Source organism: Anabrus simplex, chromosome 7 (assembly GCF_040414725.1).
Source record: "Anabrus simplex isolate iqAnaSimp1 chromosome 7, ASM4041472v1, whole genome shotgun sequence".
Classification (NCBI taxonomy): domain Eukaryota; kingdom Metazoa; phylum Arthropoda; class Insecta; order Orthoptera; family Tettigoniidae; genus Anabrus; species Anabrus simplex.
Genome location: NC_090271.1, coordinates 337623075 through 337643632, shown reverse-complemented (window position 1 = coordinate 337643632; position 20558 = coordinate 337623075). Strand labels below are relative to the sequence as shown.

The window sequence follows — 20558 nt, the reverse complement described above, 5'->3', positions numbered from 1 at the left end:
AGAAGGCCTACGATTCGATAGACCACAAGGTTCTGCTAAACATCCTCAACGAATTCGAGGTTGACCTGAAACTGCTGGCATTAATTAGAGCCACCCTGACTGTCACAAAATCCAAAGTAAAGTTCCTAGGATGCCTATCGGATTCCTTGGAGGTCAAAACAGGAGTCAGACAAAGTGATGGGCTCTCTCTGATGCTTTTCAACTGTGTGCTCGAAAAGATCATTAGGACCTGGTGAATAAAATTATTAGAAGCTGATTATAGTCCTCTGAGAATGGGAACAAAATCCAAGCAGATCATGATCGACTGTCTTGCACTTGCTGATGATATCACCATTCTGTCAAATGATGTAGAAACTGCTAGGATGCAAATCGACCTTCTAAAAGAATTTGCTGAACAAACTGACTTGCAGATATCTTTTGAAAAACTGAAGTAATGACTAACATCAAAGATGCCCCAACAAAACTCCAGACATAATACGGAAAGATCAACCGAGTAGAAAAATGTTAGTATCTGGGTGAGATCATAATGAAAAATGGACTGGACAAGACGTACTTAAGGAACAAGTACACAAACTTGAAATAGCCCTATCAAATGTTGGCTCAATCTACAACAAAAAATGCCTGTCCCAAAATACTAAACTACATCATTATGAAATTGTTCTGAAGCCAGTAGTTATGTATGCAGCTGAAACCCAGTCCCTAAATGCTAATAAAGGACCCCTCGAAGAACTACATACATACATACATACATACATACATACATACATACATACATACATACATACATTATAATTATAGACTGTTATGCCTTTCAGCGTTCAGTCTGCAAGCCTCTGAGAATTTACTAAACGACGCCACAATCCCCGATTTGCAACTAGTGTTGTGGTCTCATTTAGTTCTATACCTCTTATCTTTAAATCGTTAGAAACCGAGTCTAACCATTGTCATCTTGGTCTCCCTCTACTTCTCTTACCCTCCATAGCAGAGTCCATTATTCTCCTAGGTAACCTATCCTCCTCCATACGCCTCACATGACCCCACCACCGAAGCCGGTTTATGCATACAGGCTTCATCCATCGAGTGCATACCTAAATTAGCCTTTCTCATTCCAAATACCCTTCTGCCATTGCTCCCACCTGTTTGTACCAGCAATCATTCTTGCTACTTTCATGTCTGTTACTTCTATCTTATGAATAAGATATCCTGAGACCACCCAGCTTTCGCTCCCGTAAAGCAAAGTTGATCTGAAAACAGACCGATGTAAAGATAGTTTCGTCTGGGAGCTGACTTCCTTCTTACAGAATACTGCTGATCGCAACTGCGAGCTCACTGCATTAGCTTTACGACACCTTGATTCAATCTCACTTACTATATTACCATCTTGGGAGAACACACAACCTAAATACTTGAAATTATCGACCTGTTCTAGCTTTGTATCACCAATCTGACATTCAATTCTGTTGAATTTCTTACCTACTGACATTAATTTAGTCTTCGAGAGGCTAATTTTCATACCATACTCATTGCACCTATTTTCAAGTTCCAAGATATTAGACTGCAGGTTTTCGGCACAGTCTGCCATTAAGACCAAGTCGTCAACATAGGCCAAACTGCTTACTACATTTCCACCTAACTGAATCCCTCCTGGCCATTTTATACCTTTCAGCAGATGATCCATGTAAATTATGAACAGCAAAGGTGAAAGATTACAGCCTCGTCTAACTCCTGTAAGTACCCTGAACCAAGAACTCATTCTACCATCAATTCTCACTGAAGCCCAATTGTCAACATAAATGCCTTTGATTGAATTTTATAATCTACATTTAATTCCATAGTCCCCCAGTATACGAACACCTTTTCCCTTGGTACCCTGTCATATGCTTTCTCTAGATCTACAAAACATAAACACAACTGCCTATTCCTCTCGCAGCATTTCTCATTTACCTGGCGCATACTGAAAATCTGATCCTGACAGCCTCTCTGTGATCTGAAACCACACTGGTTTTCATCCAACTTCTTCTCAACGACTGATCGCACCCTTCCTTCCAAGATGCCAGTGAATACTTTGCCTGGTATGCTAATCAATGAGATACCTCGATAGTTGTTGTAATCCTTCCTGTTCCCTTGTTTATAGATAGGTGCAATTACTGCTTTTGTCCAACCTGAAGGTACCTTACCAACACTCCACGCTAATTTTACTACTGTATGATGCCATTTCATCCCTGCCTTCCTACTATACTTCACCATTTCAGGTCTAATTTCATCTATTCCTGCTGCTTTATGACAATGGAGTTTATTTACCATCCTTTCCACTTCCTCAAGCATAATTTCACCAACATCATTTTCCTCCTTCCCATGAGCTTAGCTGTTTGCAACACCACCATGATGATTCCTTTTACATTGAGAAGATGTTAAAAATATTCCCTCCACCTCTCCAGTGATTCCCTGGGATCTATTATGAGTTCACCTGAATTACTCAAAACACTGTTCATTTCCTTTTTCCCTCCCTTCCTAAGATTCTTTATTACTGTCCAGAAAGATTTCCCTGCTGCTTGACCTAGCCTTTCCAGGTTGTTACCAAAATCTTCCCATGACTTCTTTTTGGATTCAACAACTATTTGTTTCGCACTGTTTCTTTCATCTACGTACAAATCCCTGTCTGCCTCGGCCCTTGTTTGGAGCCACTTCTGATAAGCCTTCTTTTTACGTTTACAGGCTGCTCTCACTTCATCATTCCACCAAGATGTTTGCCTTTTCCCATCTTTACACACAGTTGTTCCTAGGCATTCCCTTGCTGTTTCTACTACAGCATCCCTATATGCCACCCATTCACTTTCTATATCCTGAACCTGCTTACTGTCTACTGTTCAAAACTTCTCACTAATCATATCCATGTACTTCTGTCCAATTTCCTCGTCCTGGAGATTTTCTACCCTTATTCGTTTGCAGACAGATTTCACTTTCTCTACCCTAGGCCTAGAGATACTTAGTTCACTACAGATCAGATAGTGGTCTGTATCATCGAAAAATCCGCAAAAAACTCGTACATTCCTAACAGATTTCCTGAATTCAAAGTCTGTTAAGATATAGTCTATTATGGATCTGGTACCCCTAGCCTCCCATGTGCAGCAGTGAATAGCCTTATGCTTGAAGAATGTATTCATAACAGCTAAACCCATACTAGCACAGAAGTCCAGCAAACGCTTCCCATTCCCATTAGCTTCCACATCTTCCCCACATTTACCAATCACCCTTTCGTATCCTTCAGTTCTATTCCCAACTCTTGCATTGAAATCGCCCATTAGCACTATTCTATCCTTGCTGTTGACCCTGACCACAATGTCACTCAATGCTTCATAAAACTTGTCAACTTCATCCTCATCTGCACCCTCACATGGTGAATACACGGGCACAATTCTTGTCCTAATTCCTCCCACTGACAAATCTACCCACATCATTTGCTCATTTACGTGCCTAACGGAAACTATGTTGCGTGCAATGGTATTCCTGATAAAGAGCCCTACCCCAGACTCTGCCCTTCCCTTTCTAACACCAGTCAGGTACACTTTATAATCTCCTATCTCTTCCTCATTATCTCCCCTTACCCGAATATCACTTACTCCTAGCACATCCAGATGCATCCTCTTTGCTGCCTCAGCCAGTTCTAGTTTCTTTCTTCCATAAGCCCCATTAATATTGATAGCTCCCCATCGAATTCCATTTCGTTTGCCAAGTTGTTTCCAAGGAGTCCCTCGCCTGTCAAATGGGAGTGGGACTCCATTACTCCCATAGGTCCGAGGCTTGCTTAAAATGTTTTGAGTTCGGTAAATTCATGAAGCAGGATGCTACCCTACTTGCACATAATTCAAGTGAGGATCTCTCCTCTAACGGGTTATGGACCACCGGTGAATTGTATAGTCCTAGCCGTCTGAGCACAAGGAGGGCCAGGACTCAGAATATGTCCGAGATGCCCATTCCCATTCAATAGCAACTGGTATCCGGACTCTCAGGACCACTTACTAGGCCACTCAGCCATTGCCCATGGTTCACGAACTAGGACGTGACTACAGTAACCCACAAACATGAACTAGAGAAAAAAAAGAGTGCAAAATCATCAGAAGTATCATTGGATCCAATTACAAAAATGGAACCCATTATAAAAAGTCCAACAAAGAATTGTACAGTAAAATAGAGAAAATTACAGAAACAGTCCGTAAGAAATGGGCACGATATTATGGTCATCTCAAACGAATGGACGGAAACAGGTTGACTAAACAGATCTTTCACTTTTTGACTCCAAACCCAAAACCACAATGGCGTGGTTTGTGAACACCAAGGAAGTCCTCCATATACTGCATATAAAACTTGAAGACGCCTTCAATAGAGATCTCTTCCGCAAAAAGATACTGACAAATGGGATAAACTGAGACAAGATACCACCTGGACAGAAGAACGTAAGCCGGCCCACTCAGAGAGTGATGTAGCCACAAAGACGCACACAAAATGCTGTCAACTTGCATAAACTGACTTTTATCTACAATTAATTATTTACCTATTAATCACACATAACCTAATCAACTGCCGTCACAAATAAAACACACACATCAACAAACGACCATCTTTAACAACTGCCTATCATGAACCACATAGATATTGGAACCTTGAAACAGTTGACAGCTGACTGCTTACATTAGCATGTCGGCCTAAATAAATAAACAAATAAATAAACAAATAAATAAACAAATATTTAATAAAATATACTACTTGAAGAGCCAGGGAGAATATGCCGAGCAGATGAAGGAAGAACTCAAGAGGTTAGGAATTGCAGATGAAGAATGTCGTGATAGTGACCAATTCAGGAAAAGACTTTCCAACATAAAAGTTCTTGTGGAAGAAAAGAAAGAGCGCAGAGGGGGAAGATGGACTGAAGAGAGAAGAGTGTAACATTCTGAAAGAATGGAACCACTGTGGAGAAAGAGGAAGGAAGAAGGGATGATAAGAAGGAAGTGAGATGGTATTGGCGTGGTCCTAAATTTGGCTGGTTCGCAAGAAAGAATAATTGTTACGGGGATACAGAGGTGAAAGAAGGTGCGGGCATGAATATGTCTATATGAGGCAATCAGAAGATTAATTTAATACATTAAAATCAGAGCTATATTTCTTTTCTGCTGTTTTTTTGTTTTTTGTTCAGATGCTGAATTTTAACAAAACAAGTTGCTCAGAGACAGAAGAAGATTTCAGGTACAGAACTAGCTCCATCCACTCAATAGCTCTGTGGGATACCTACTTCCCACTAATATTATCGTGAGGTTAAAGCCACTGGGATGTATAATTCCCACAAACAGTATGAGCTGCCATCCAGCGAAGAGTCCAGGAAACGCGAAAATAATATAGCATTGAACTTCTTTGACCCATTTGTCTGTAAAACATGGATGTCTGACTAAGAAGGCTGTGAAATGATATAAACAGAGCTGAAAGTGCGCAAAATCTGAGATTTTTCGTCCTTACTTCTGAAATTCAAGTGCAGGTATGTTTTATTCCATTTTTATGTGTTGTTAGTTTATCTTTAAATGTGATACCATCATATTAGGTCATAAATAATGAATATCTATAGAATTATAGCCCATTTACTTAGTAGGAAATATATTACCTTTAGTCTGCCCATATGCCATGAGCACGTGTTACCCGAGTTTTATTACATGCATATATTTCTATAAACGATCAGATATTTATCTCTCAAGTATCAAACTATGAGGGTCATTTATTATTATCCTAAGATATTTTCCTTTTTCAAAACTTTTGCACGACAAATGTGTAATCTTTTTCAGATGGTTCGAAAAGGGTTGTCACATCTACAATTACTGGAGACTTTGTATTCTCTTCCTGATGTTGACGACTCTAAGGCGGAACAAGATGAAGGTGCATTGGCAGAGATGGCTAATCTGTCTGAATCCAACTTGATGATACTTGAGGAATCCACTGATGAGTCCACAGCTGATGATGAAAGGGAGACTCAACAAACTTGGGAGTCACTAATCAGCTGACATTTAGGAAAGGATTAGTTCGACAGCTAATTGATGGCTGCATTCAAGAAAGCGGAGTGGTAGAGTGACATTCAAGGCACAAAAGCGAGGTATTTTTGGATTACCTGATACCATTCGTCTGTAGCAAGTAGGTATTCATATGTCAGCGCAGGGCAAAGGCCGGTGTAGCACAAGAAATGAGAAGAAACGCTCCAAGTTTATCTGTTCAGCGTGTCGAATACCACTTTGTGCAGTTCCTTGTTTTGCTCAATTTCATGGCAGTAAACTACCTACTAAACCAAAACATTCGGACTATCAGTATGTAGCACTATAAACATTGCAGTGGTGGTTGAAAATTGGTTACAATCAGTGTGTAAAGTTGTTACCCCCCTTTTTTTACAAAATGTATAGGTTTTATGTTTAAGAATACATGTACATATATTACTGTGTTGTTATTGTTTATTTCTGAGTATCTCCTTACCATAATTATCAACTGTAAATGCCAATGTGATCACAGCATTATAGCACAGAATAGACCACTGGGACGTATACTTCCCACTAATTTTTTTCAGAAATGACTAATAGAAAATATATAGACAATGTCCTGGTCCATTATACTGTTCCATTTATTGGTGTTCAGCAGCAAATTTCACTAAAAATATTGACGGAAAAAATTTAGTCACGAAAGGGATAGTCAAGGAGACACATCTCCCAATTTCATTTACAGAGTATTCACAATGTACAATCTTCCAAGAGCACCTTTTGCTCCACAAAATTATCTAGGAGACCACAACATTACCGCCTTCCAAAATAGACACCTTATACTCTTACAGCCTTCTCAAGGCAGCCTTCTACTTTTACATTTATATTTTTCGTCAATAAAATTTACACTTTCAGGGCCTCTCTAGGCCCAGCCTACATTTAACAAGACCGTATTAGCTCTCTTCAAGGCTCAACAGTCTGCTTATTTACACAAAAGAAATGATACAGGGGTATCGAGTACCATTCTACCGGGCCTTTGTGGAAAAACTACAGGCTAAAGTTACTGGCCCAAAAATCAAAATGAGACAGAGGCAGACACTTGCACTCCTTGAAATTTGCAATTAAAGATTAAAACCCTATTTTGGCCCGAAGTTACAGAGGCTAAGCCTAAACTACCGAGGTGACTAGATAGAGAGAAAATTTAAATTGCAACAACTTCAAACTCAAACAGGTTACAAAACCATATTCACCTCAAAATCAAGTTGATAGGGAATGTGAGAGGGTAACACACTCCCTATTCCTGAATTTAAGCTAAGTTCTATTGACTTGTTTGAAATTTACATTAGAAGTAGAAATGTACATTTTCGGTAATTGAAGGTTACATTATTAAGGATTGGAAACCTTCCCCTCAAACTAGCTTTCAGAGGCTATCACATAGTTAAAAAATGGCTGCCATTACCTTAATCTGCTGGAATACTCGATGATGGGCGATACGCCCCTGCCTCCTCTATTAACACACACTCAGTAGACTGGACAATCAATAAGACAAAGTGGCTCAAAAAAGTGCCAGCTCTTATACCTGAGAGGAAGGTTCTAGAGAGCTCTGGGCTAAGGCCAGACATACCTCCAAATTTTATTGGACAATTAAATAGATACAAGAAAATGATTATTGGTTGAAAACACACAAAATTTTCTATTGGCCAACATCTCAAGTTGGCGGGAAGAGTTAGAAGTGTAGCAAACTGTGATAGCCCAAAAACAAGAAATATTCAACTCAGTTTAGGAAACGTTAAAATAAAAAATTGCTTTACAATCTTAATAGTCCTTCTTCACACTAGAGGGCATAACATAAGTTTTTTAGTAGAGACATCTGTTGACAAAAGATCAAATTCCTTGCACAGGTTGTTGCGACCCTCATATATCAGATGGCATTCTTCAAGGTGCTTCATTTGAATGAACAGGGCAGGTGTACCTCGCGGTACAGTAGTAATAATAATAATAATAATAATAATAATAATAATAATAATAATAATAATAATAATAATAATAATAATAATAATAATAATAAATTCATGGAGACAAAATATGGCAAAATAAAACGGGTCCAGCAATTCAAATATCTCGGTGAAATAATTCAGGAGAATGGAATGGAAACAAAAGCGAATGAAGTTAGATGCCAAAAAATGGAAACTGCGTATAGACTCACCCAAAATATCTATAACAAAAAGTGTCTCTCCAAGCATGCTAAACTAAGACACTATAATACAGTTATAAAACCAGAATGCCTCTATGGATCAGAGACACTAATTTTGAACAGGAAAACTGATCTAGAAAATATTCAGAAAAAGGAACGCAAGATCATTAGAAAAATTTTAGGCCCAAAACTCGTAGATGAACAGTACCGCCTTAGAGGGAAACAGGAAATCAAACAATTTTCTAACATTCACAGCGACATCAGAAAACGCAGATTAAGATTATTTGGACATATAAAAAGGATGAACCCAGATAGACTTACCAAGCAAATAGTTGAATTTTATGAAAACCGAAGTAAAGCTAAAACGGACACAATAAAATGGATTGGCGAAATTAAAACAGATCTCAAACTGGCAGGAATTACACCTGAAGACATCCAAAGCCGGGTTATCTTCAGAACCAAAGTTCATAAGTGGCAAGTTGACCAAGAGGAAAAACCAAAGAAGAAGACCGGAACAACATGGTCTCAAGAGAGAAAAGAAGCGCACAGCAAACGAATGAAGGAAGTGTGGGCACAAAGAAAGGTAAATGCCCGTCTCTAAGTACTTTGCGTAGTCCTAATGGGCTCATTCGCAATATATATATAATAATAATAATAATAACCATTTGAGCTCGATAGTTGCATTATTTACCCATGGGTTAAAAAATATTGTTTTCTAGTTATATCAGTTTATCACACTTGCGTCAAGAGAATGAGGGAATTCTGGGCTCAAAAGAAAGCGAAGCAATTTGCCAAATGTAATAAGACTTAATGTGGTCCTAGATGGCCCCAACGAATAATAATAATAATAATAATAATAATAATAATAATAATAATAATAATAATAATAATAATAATAATAATAATGGTGCAGGTCTTTCAAGTTGATGCTGTATAGGTGACCTGCGTGTCTATGAGAATGGGGCCCTTCCAATGAGGAATTCTAATGATGAAGACTGAACACACACCCCAGCCACGAACCATGGGAATTAACCAATTAAGGTTAAAATCCCCGACTTGGTTGGGAATCGAACCGAGGACCCCCTGGACCAAAGGCAAGCTGGATGCAAATGGGTTAAACGTGATGTCAAGAGCGACAATACAGAACTGTTACAGGATGTGCTCAAAATTCCAAAATATTGTCATTCCAGAATGGGTGCACATTGAAGACAAGATGGTACGTACGTGAAGGTGGCTCCGTGATGCAGACACGCTCCGCCATGTTGACAGGTGTGCTCGTGACACTCTGTAGTGTCGCACTGACCCACTCCCCTTCCTGTAACCGGTCGTGTTCTCTGAAGTGCAACAGAGACTCTGCCTGCTCGTAACTCAACGTCAAACAAACAGCCAGAAAATCCAGAATGTAGAGGAAGATCGTGGGGAAGTATGGAGAAGTTAGCAGACTCGTGACCTCCTGAAACATTTGATTACACGTGACTGGGCTAATAGACCTCGAGGTCTCCTTGCTCACACTATTGTCTCGGGCACCAAATTAGGTGCTGTTGCCAAGGTTAATCAGCTAATGGCGAACACATCATTGTTCTCTTGCAAGCTCCTAATATTACCTCCTAGAATGTTTAATGTCAAAATTTCATTTTTTGGTCCGTATTGGATCAAAATTTATAGTTACAGAAAAGGATAATAGTTTCCACCTGTTCAATACAATAAAATAGTGAAATTATTAAAATATCACATATTTATTATCTGTCATTTTGGGACTGGTTTCGGCACCTTCCTGTGCCATCATCAGCCTAGGAAATTGTTGCAAGGATTTTTTAAATAGCTACATGAAATACTTCTACCAGTGTAAGAACATGAACAGAGTAATGCTAAGTTGTAAATTTTACAATTACGTATGTGACTTAAATTCTATGTCATTAAAATACAGAGACTATCGTAGATTATGATCTTCATTTCATTTTCAGGTCCGTGTTGGTTCAAGATCGTTCTAAACTCAATCATGTTGGCCGTGCGGTTAGGAGCGCACAGCTGTGAGCTTGCATCCGGGAGATAGTGGGTTCGAACCCCACTGTCGGCAGCCCTGAAGATGGTTTTCCGTGGTATCTTAATTAAGGCCACGGCCGCTTCCTTCCCATTCCTAGGCCTTTCCTGTCCCATCGTCGCCATAAGACCTATCTGTGTCGGTGCGACTTAAAGGAAAATAGCAACGAAAAAAAAAACTCATTCAAATCCACCTGAAAATTGACATTTTCAAGATATCTCGTCAATCAACACACAGCCTCAGCCCTACATTAATATTGGATCAACATTGAAATACAGAGCTAATACTTACAGTATAGCACTTCATCAAATTAAGCTGTTTTAGAGCAACTGTACAATGACTGTGACATTAGATTTTTTGTTCTAATGGAAGAAAATCTGTACATTATAGATGGTTCTTAGATTACATATTATGAGGAACTATTTCATGTTACAAAATGGACTAGGATAAGTTGATTTACCCACGTAAAGAAAATACTATTCTAGCTGTTAGTCTAGCATTTTAGAAAGTGCCTAATGACATAAATTTTTAAAGGAATGCTCTTATTACTCTTTAAGGCTAGTCATTCATACTTTATAGCTCTATGAGTTTCACCCTACAAGAAAGATTTTATCAAAAACTGAGTGTTACAATTAGTTTTATAATAGTTACAACAAATTGATAACATAAAGAGCTTTAAAAATGTATGTAAATGTTTTATGACGTGCCTATTATCCCACAAGGATTAATCTAGTCTCTGTATTTTAATGACAGAACGTAATTGTAAAATTTACAACTTAGCATAGAATACTCTGTTCATGTTCTTACACTGGTACAAGTATTTCAGGTAGCTATTTAAAAAAGCCTTGCAACAATTTCCTAGGCTGATGATGGCACAGGAAGGTGCCGAAACCAGTCCCAAAATGACAAGATAATAAAAATGTGATATTTTAATAATTTTACTATTTTATTGTATTGAACAGGTGGAAACTTTTATCCTTTTCTGTAACTCCTAGAATGTTGCAAAACAAGCTTCAGGAAAGTCTGCTGATTTCAGGAGTAAACCAATTTAAATACTTATTAAGAATAAAAACCTGAACAAGTGCATTTAAATATGTAAAATCATGTATTGAACGTTTCAATAAGCAGCCAACTTCTTGTTTCTTTAGCTAAAAAATGTAGAAAATCATCTGACTTGAATATTTTATCTGAAACATGTTTCCATGGGTCCTATAGATTTCCTGGAAAATGGCGTGGAAAGTAGCCATGTGCATGTCGCTAGCTTAGGTCATTCGAGTCGCGTGCCAGTGCAGTACTTTCGGATTACATATTGATCTGTATCAATCGTATTAAAATATTTGTTTATGGTTTACAACATAAATTTAAATATTTGAATACTATATATTGGATGGTGTAATAGAGAAAAGAGAAGTTTAAAGACTATGTGGACTCGGAGTATATCAGCTTCGACTAGACAGCACTGCACAATCAGCGCTGCCGATTCGTGTTCAGAGGTAAGAAACTCTCGACCATCTGTCGCTCTGCCGTTCCCGTATCTGTCATGTTCCTCTTGTCTTCTCTAGCTCTCTGACGACAGACATCATGTATGTGACCCGTTCCACAGACAGGGACCCAAAGTCGGCAATGGAAATTTTACGAGCTGAATAAAAGTGTCCCCAGTGTCATCATCATCATCATCAGTTTTCCACTCCAGTTGCCCGGGTGTGGTTTACGAGCACTCTCCACTTCTGTCTGTCCATGTACCACTCTTCTCTCAAGACGACATCCCAGCTGATTCCTCTTGTTCCTATGTCCTCTTTCACTTGGTCCAGCCACCTCTTCCTAGGTCTTCCTACCGGTCGTTTTCCGGCCACGACTGTGTGTAGCCATTGTTTTGCTGTCCTTCCATCGTCCATTCGTTTGACATGGCCAAACCATTTCAAACGGGCCCTTGTCACTTTTTCATTCAGGGATGGGTACACACCAGCTTGCTCCCTTATTCTTTCATTCCTTATCCTGTCCCTTTTTGTCTTCTGTACCAGTGTACAAATTGCATTTCTAGGTTTTCACCTGTTCCACTACCTACAAGTCTTCTTAACAAACTAAGGTATGCAGCAGTTCAAGTCTTCGCCACTTGATGTATGGAAACTTTCTACAGTTGGAAAGAAAAGTAATAAAAGCTGTAATTGCATTTTTCTCAAAATACTGTCTTCTTATTAGCAACAGTCAATGATTAACATCCGAAGTATTGCACCTAGAAGCATAAGCTATGTTATAAAATGCTCAGTATCTTATGCCAACTTTAGAAGCACAAAAAAATCTCAAAAATGAGAAATCTGACTTTAAGTCCCTTTCTCTGCAATGGGTCACATATTTAACTTTCATGATTGTACTGGACCTGAAATAAACTTTCAGCTTATTAACCCGGCATTACTCGCTAGGTCTCTACGAGCGCCGTTACTCGCTAGTGAGCGCAGCGCTCACCTTCATTTTAAAAGGCCAAAATTTGCCCATATAAAGATGGAGGTATTTTTAATACATCAAATTGAGTCCAACCTCACTTCTCAAAACCATTTCTCCTCTGTCTAATAATAATAATAATAATAATGATCGAACCTGCCAAGTTGGGGTCGGAGCGCCAGTTCCTGAACCGTCTGAGCACAGCGCTAGGAACACGAATACTTAAATTTGAACAAACAGTTATTTATTTAGAAACCCTAATAATTAAATTAAACAAATTTGACGTAGGAGGATTATACTAGTACAAAATAAATTATTCAAACATATAAATCAACATAACAGGAAACAAATATTTTACACACTTAGTCATCATTTCACATTTTACATTCGAACTACACTCACTCATCACTTTCGTTGATCTCAGCACCATTTTTGGAACACTGTTTGCACATTATTACAGTATGTTCTTTGCAAATGGCCGCAGCACACTGCACACATTGAGCGGTCATTTTTCTGTTCTTCTTGCGTGGACAATACATGCACTTTTGACGTTCTACCCCATGAGGACCCTGCTGTTGCTGCTGTTCCACTTCAGGCAAACCAGCTTCTCTTCTTATCTGCATTTTCAAAATTGAATCCAGATTTACAACTGATGATCGTGTAACCAAGTGTGATTTTACCAGCTTTCTGCTCAAACATTTCAGATACTCGCGCCGTGACTCGGTATGACCTGTGTTGCTGCAATAAATGATTTGGCTATTTATAGCAGCAATATTCAACAGTGAAAAGAAAATAGTGAGGGGCCACCTACAACTTACTCGAGCTACTGAATATAGACTCTTCATTTCATCGACAACATCAACTGCGCCTTTAGTAAGGTTGTAAAAAGTTATCACCTCCGATTTCTCCATATCTTCAGTATCTGGATCAATTTTGTCACTATCGTGCATGGTAGAAAGCATGAGAATATTTTTGTTTCTTTTTGAAACATACGACACCAAGAGACACTTTTCTCCATACCCAAACATGCTGCTATAAACTGGTCTCCCTCTGACATCAATAAACGAAGGGGGAATCTCACGTTTATTCTTCCTGAGTGTGCCGACAATCGTCGTACAGTGATTTTCCAAAAGATCAATGGCTAACGGCACAGAGGTAAACCAATTGTCTGTTGTAATATTACGCCCTGTGCTGGCAATTGGCTCAACTAGTCGTTTCACCATGCTCCTTGCGCTATTATCTATTTTATATGGGCCATCAGGTTGCTGTCCTGCATAAATTTCCAGTTTCAGGGTATAGAATACCCTGGAATCCACCAAAGCAAACATCTTAATTCCATATTTATTAGGTTTTCTAGGCATAAATTGCCGGAAGCTACATCGCCCTCGAAAGCCCTCCAACATTTCATCTACAGCGCAATATTCACCAGCTTGGTACACATCTGAACAGCGGAAGACAAAATCATCAAACAACTTCCAGATGGGAGCAAGTTTGTCAGTTCTTTTTCTTTCTTCTCTATCATAGATACTGTCGAATCGCAGAGCACGAAGCAGTGTGCAAAACCGGTTCTTGGACATCACAGTGTGAAAGAATAATGGAGCAGTTGAATCATTTACCCAGAGATCGTTCAGATTGACATGTGACGATTTCAACACGCCAGCCATATACAGTAATCCTATCAAAGCCCTAATTTCGTCAATATTTGTATCCGGAACATCCCTAGGTCTAGCATAATTTACCCTCATTTTAGCTAAATATGCATTCGTATATGTGACAATATTCTGCAGAGTTTCCGTAGGAAAAAACAATTGCCACGATTCAATAGGTGTTTTGACACATTGCGCTTTCCTTTTCACTCCAGGTAAATGTGACACCAAATTATGTCTCCGTGTTCGAATATTTGTAGGGGGTGCATGGAGGCCCCACTTGGTAATTCCATCCCTTCCGAGAATGAATGGAATGTGGCCTTCAATCAACGAAACTGCTTCATCTTCCTCAGAACATGCAGACACTTCTGTTTCAGAGTTATGATCACTTTCGTAAACATCATCTGTTTCATTACCATCACTTTCATTGTTCAAGTCCACTTCCTCCTCAGTTTCACTCAACCACGAAAGTATCTGATCAGTGGACGCCATTATAGCTTGTATAAATTCACCAACAACAGTTACAGTATAAATATTTCACACTAACACAAGCTTAAGACAAAACTCGACTTACTACAATGCAAAAAATTTGAGTAACACTGTTACTCGCTACTGAGCGCTCCGCTCACCAGACATGCACTGTCGCATCTAATAATGGGCTGAGGGTCTTTGTTTACATATATAACTGAAATAACTGGCACCTTCACTTCCTAACAGACTGTTTGAAAGGCATAGGGAGTTTCAAAAGAAAAGGTCGTGTATCACTCCAACAACAAGCAATATACTACGTAGGTGAGCACCGCGCTCACCTAGCGAGTAACCGCGGGTTAAGTCATGTTGAGTACATATTGAAGACATGTTAATAGGAACTGAATCCACAACCTTGCAATAGTGCCAGTTTTGTTCTATACTTAACATCCATTTGGTATGTACAATATGTTTTGACAAATTTAATAAGCTGAGAGTTTATATGAAAAAATAACACTACTACCTGTTAACTGAAAGATGGATAATGGTTAAAGAGGCTGCTCAGGACAATTCACCTGCTATTCTCAGAAGAGTATGATGGATTGCCAAAGATGTATGACTTTGGAATCATGTCGACACATAGCACACTCTGCCTCTCGGAAGGCTAAATGCTGATGTACACGATGACGTAAGTACACTGCACGCAGAAGGAGTGGTTGAAAGTGAATGAACATGCCTTTACTGAACTGATTACAATATGGGATGAAAGAGATCAGCCCCCCGCCCCCGGTCGCAATGCATGCCCTTATGCGGTTTGGAATGGTGTCAAACAGCCTTTGGATTCTCTCCCGAGGCAAGTTCATCCACAATTGTTGCAGCTGTTCCTACAGGTCCCGCGGGTTGGTACTGGGACGGAGTCCCTCTCCAATGTCATCCCATACGGAGAGGTCCAGGGATCTTGCTGGCCATGGGAGGACCTCAACATGCTCTAGACAGTCCTTAGTCACATGTGCTGTATGTGGACGTCCATTATCTTGTTGGAACACTGCCGCAGGGTGCTGTGCCATAAGGGGTAGGACGTATCACTGTGCCGTCAAAGTCTGCCGTAGCACTATTAGAGGTGACTTGAATGCATATCCCATGGCTCCCCATACCATGATGCCAGGGATTACACCCGTGTATCATTCCTCAATATGGGCAGGATCTGCCCTCTGCCCTCCACGCCCACAAACCCGAACACGATGGTCATCAGAGGTTATGGAGAAGCAGGGCTTATAACTGAACATGATGAGATGCAAGTCATCCTCTGTCCATGCCTCCTGGTCAAGGCACCACTCCAAACACAGGGGTTTGTTTCTGATGCCAATAGCAACCAATGCATGGTGCAGTAGGACCCCAATCCGGCGGATGCAATTCGTCGACACTGTGCGGGAAATGTCAGGATGTTGTAGAGTCTTCAGCACACGTTCGCGGATGGCGGGTGCCGAAGTTATGGGATCCTGCAATGCTTGGCGCACCATACAACGGTCTTCCCTCGGGGTGGTGTTTCTTGGTTGACCCAAACCTGCACGACGTGATTGGGTGCCCTCATATACTCAATGAGTCCAACATTGGTCCACTGTGACATCTGAATGGCCCACATGACTTCCAATTACACGATACGACCAACCAGCCTCATGTAGTCTCACGATGCTGTCAGTTGGTGGATAGGCTGTCAAACGCATCTGCGAGGCATCGCGGGTGCTTCGTACTGTGCGTAGTCGGACTCACAGCAGTTGACTGGTAACAACAGGCCGGTGCACTCTGGTGGGTGTTCTACACGTTACAGGTCCTCTCACACATCAGTGGTATGCATGTATACTGAAATCAGATAAGATTGGACCCCTCCTTCTGGGTGCCTAACTTTTTTTTTGTCAGGCAGTGTAATAAACAAAATTGAGGCACTGAACTTTGTAAATACCGTACAAGTGCAAAACCTTGGTGATTTCCAGTAAGTGGCACTGTATAGGAGTAAGTAGCCATTAGTTATCGCTCAGCAGTTGTCAGTTTGCGATTACGAGCAGCACATTAACATCTGCTTTTTCTTTAAACTGGAGTCACACAGTGGTGTGGCAGTCTATTTCGACATGAATGGCATTACGCACCCGAGGGCCCAACAGTGAAGTTGTGAGGATGACGATTTGTCCACTAAAGAGATTAAACTGAATCAGGCGGAACTGTGCACGATCCCCAATATATTGCTTGCCAGGATTGCTTCCATAAGTTGTAATGGCGTTGTAAGCATTGTGTTAATAGAAGAGAGGTGAAGAAGACAAAGCTAACTAGGCTACAAGTAAGCCTCATAGGTAACAGGCCTTGAAATAGTAGGATATCTTCAGTTTGAGAGAAAAGTGTAGTTCATTAGGCACTTGTCCCATGCAACCAACAGTCAGCAGACTTCCTGGCATATTAAGGAGAACTAAGTTCTAACATCCAGGTTTATCTTAGCAATACATACCAGTGGGGTGAGACGGTGAAATGGCGGAGATATGGTTTGATCTCGGGCAATGCATGTGGGAGTTTTGAAATGGAAACTTACGTACCTCTGGTTCAGATTCCATGTAATACCAGAAATCCTGTGGCTACGATCATATCAACAGTCACGTAGAACTCCAAGCTTGCTTGAATTACGTACTATTACTAGTGATTAAAATATGAGGGTTGTTTAACTGAAACGTGGACAGAGCAGGCAATACTGAGAAGTTTGGCGTTTGTAGTAACAGTTCAGAAGGTCTTATTAAGTAGAAGAAAAAGTTGAGGGAAAAAAAGTGTTTAATGGTTACGTCCAAACGAATACAACATGGCATAATCCCATTCCTGTGCAGACTGTCATAAGGTGTGCTCGTGCTGCCAATGCAGCAATGGGTTCACTAGGGTCAACCGCCTAGATCTTCTTCTTGTCACTATCACATCTTTGGTCCATAAAGAATGTGTTTCACCACCGATCAAGTGGCTTGTGATGCTATGAGTACCTCCCTGGAGACATAAGATGCGTGTTGTTTCTCGAGTACTGCTTACGTCTTTGTTCTGATCCATTTTGATGTTCCATATGTCATTATTACGATGGGCTTGCCACACCCTAACTTTCAACGAGGCTGCCTGCTGGGCTTCAGGAGTATTTCCTCTACCACTCGTATTACTGTATTACAATAATGTAAATGTAAATTTCCAGACATAAGTCCATGATTCAATTGAACAACTCTTATACCTTTAACACCTTCCCCTCTACGCCTAAACAGTGCTCAGGTCAGTTAACACTCCCGAGCATACCAAGTCTGAGCACCATTCATTTTCATATTTAATTGTCTGTATTACAGCAGGTTTTTAGTTTAAACAAACACCGTTCATTCATTGTGTGGCGTAAGGTTTCAAGTACTTGCAAAAAAGTACACTAGGTTGCAGCACGTAGATAGAAGCACATGGTACCAATTCATTTCAAACTTTTTCAGTAAAAACCTGAATACAGCCAAGAAACTCCAGGATTCTGAACAGTGTGGAAAGTGTTAAAATATAACTTTACTGGTGTAGTAATTGGCAACAACAGTTAACTGATGTTCTGCCTGTACACACATACACTGCCAGCTAAAAGTACCCGCATGAATATGTTTAATGACAGATTATATAACTTTAACAAAGTTTCGAAGGTTTTCGAGCAACGGCGACGAGTTTATATTCGATGTTCAGCATCGGAAAAAATGCATCCTACCGTATAACATCTACAGTGAAACAAGGGCCTCTGTGATGGTTTGGGGTTATTTCACATTCAGTGGAGTTGGTAAACTGCACCAAACTCAGGAACGCTTGACAAAAACGGCCACCATTCCATCCTATCTCATTACACTCTTCTGTCTGTCCTCTAACAAGACAATGACCCCAGACACACGTCTTGCTATTGCATGAATTATCTTCAAAGCAAGCAAAACTCTGGGGAATCATTTTTAATTGAATGCCCTCCGCACAATCCCCTTAAATCCAATTGAGCTGCTGTGGGAGGAGTTGGATTGGCAAGTCCGGAAAGAGTGTCCTGTGGGCCATCCTGCAGAATGCCTGCATCAGTGTAAGAACATCTTGTTCAGAGAATGCCGAGTATACTTGCAGCAAAGCGGGATTTCTTTGATGAGAAGAGAGTTTGATGTGTTCTGGTGATCTGTGTACATACTGTCTATTTTTTGCTCAGATGTAATATAAAACCATATTTTTATTGTAAAATATTAGCTTTAGAATATATATTTGTCAATTCCTTGCATAGGTATGTTGTTTGCATTTAATCTCAGTCCATTCTTTAACAGTTCAATGCTTGTCCAAAAACTTTTGGCCGGCTGTGTACGTGGTCCAAATAAAGCTTTGGTTGACCCTGATATGTCCATCATCAAAGTCTAGATATCAAGAGCATTAAACATATTTCTACCCTATTGTGAGAATCTTATCACCTTTGCACTGTACTAGATACAAATTTAAAATCCAAGAACATGAGCAGTTAAATTTAGGAATGGGAAACCTGTGAGTATGAGAACTTCTTGATGTCTTGTTCAGGAGATTGTCAAGAAGAGCAAGTGCGCTTCTGACAGCGATAACACTCTCGGTCAACCGTACAAGTCAGGAGGTGGTTTGTTCTTCCATCCAGAGTACCTGAGCAAGCAAGGAAGAAAGATGGCAGATCAGATTTACCCTAGTCTGTCACTTCCCAGGAGCCTTGGGAAAGATCTGTGTCTTATTGTTCAGAATTTATTTTACAGTCACCGATGGCTACAAAAAGAAAATCATGAGCCTGGGAGTTTTTTTTTTTTTTTTTTTACAGAAGTCCCAGAAAGTGCAATGTGATATTATTTCTTCCAAGTGTATTAGGCAGTTCCTCTTCTACTTTGCATGCTGTGCTTGTAGCTCAAGCCATGTTTTATTCTTCTTCGTTTCTTTCTTTTTTTAAATTTTGTAGTTAAAATTTTACAGTTATACATAAAGTTTTTATTAAAAACCACGAAAAAGCATCATTCGAAGGAATAACAATGCTTAGTTTTTATTAAATTGCAAATAATATTTCATTTGTTTTCAAAAGTCCTTAAATGGAGTTTTGTTATATATTATCTCTTTTTGCAAACAAGCAGTTCTGTTAATAATAACAAACAAGATGCAATACATGATACTCTGAAGGCAAGATGATATTGCACACGTGTCATGTAATCATCTAGAATAGCTTGAGAGAGAAACATTTACAGCATGCAGAGAGTACAAGACTATTTTCCTTTGACTTCAGAGGGCTAATGAAATATAGCTATCTGCACAGAGATTTCCATCGCTAGTGAAGTTCATCAAACTCTCTTTTCCATGAATGTTACTCACCAAGGTAGAGAACAGAACGAGTGTTAAGCTGCGATAATCGGCCTGGAGATTTCCCGCTCACGTTTCCGAGGTTATCCACTAGTAACCACGCATTCTGTCCAGTGTGCCCTAAGCGGACCGTATGTGGTCGGTTGGCTCGCTGCGTCACTGGACGAGGTGTGAAGATGCGTCGTGGACCTGCAATATTTCAGACAGTAGTGGAGAATGTAGCATTACTAAGTCTTCTTATACAGATATAAATACAGCTAGAAGGACAAGTTAGTGTGAGCACAGAGGGCAGCAATGGGGCAGACAACCTCACATACTGCTGTCTTCAAGAGATGAGAGTTCATTTATGTGAAGATAAGAAGTTTGTCCTTTCTGTTGTTCCCTCTGCCCTCACTAATCAG

The 20558-nt window shown here is 39.9% G+C and overlaps 1 protein-coding gene across 1 annotated transcript in view; it reads right to left on the bottom strand.

The window, feature by feature from the left end:
• The window catches only part of eys (eyes shut), a 181633-nt gene that overhangs the window by 79437 nt on the left and 81638 nt on the right, over positions 1–20558 (bottom strand). The window contains exons 13-14 of the mRNA XM_068228757.1: positions 20170–20346; positions 9424–9652 (exon numbers count right to left, since the gene is read on the bottom strand). Of these exons, the coding sequence (XP_068084858.1) occupies positions 9424–9652; positions 20170–20346 (406 nt within the window). The remainder of the gene's footprint in view (positions 1–9423; positions 9653–20169; positions 20347–20558) is intronic.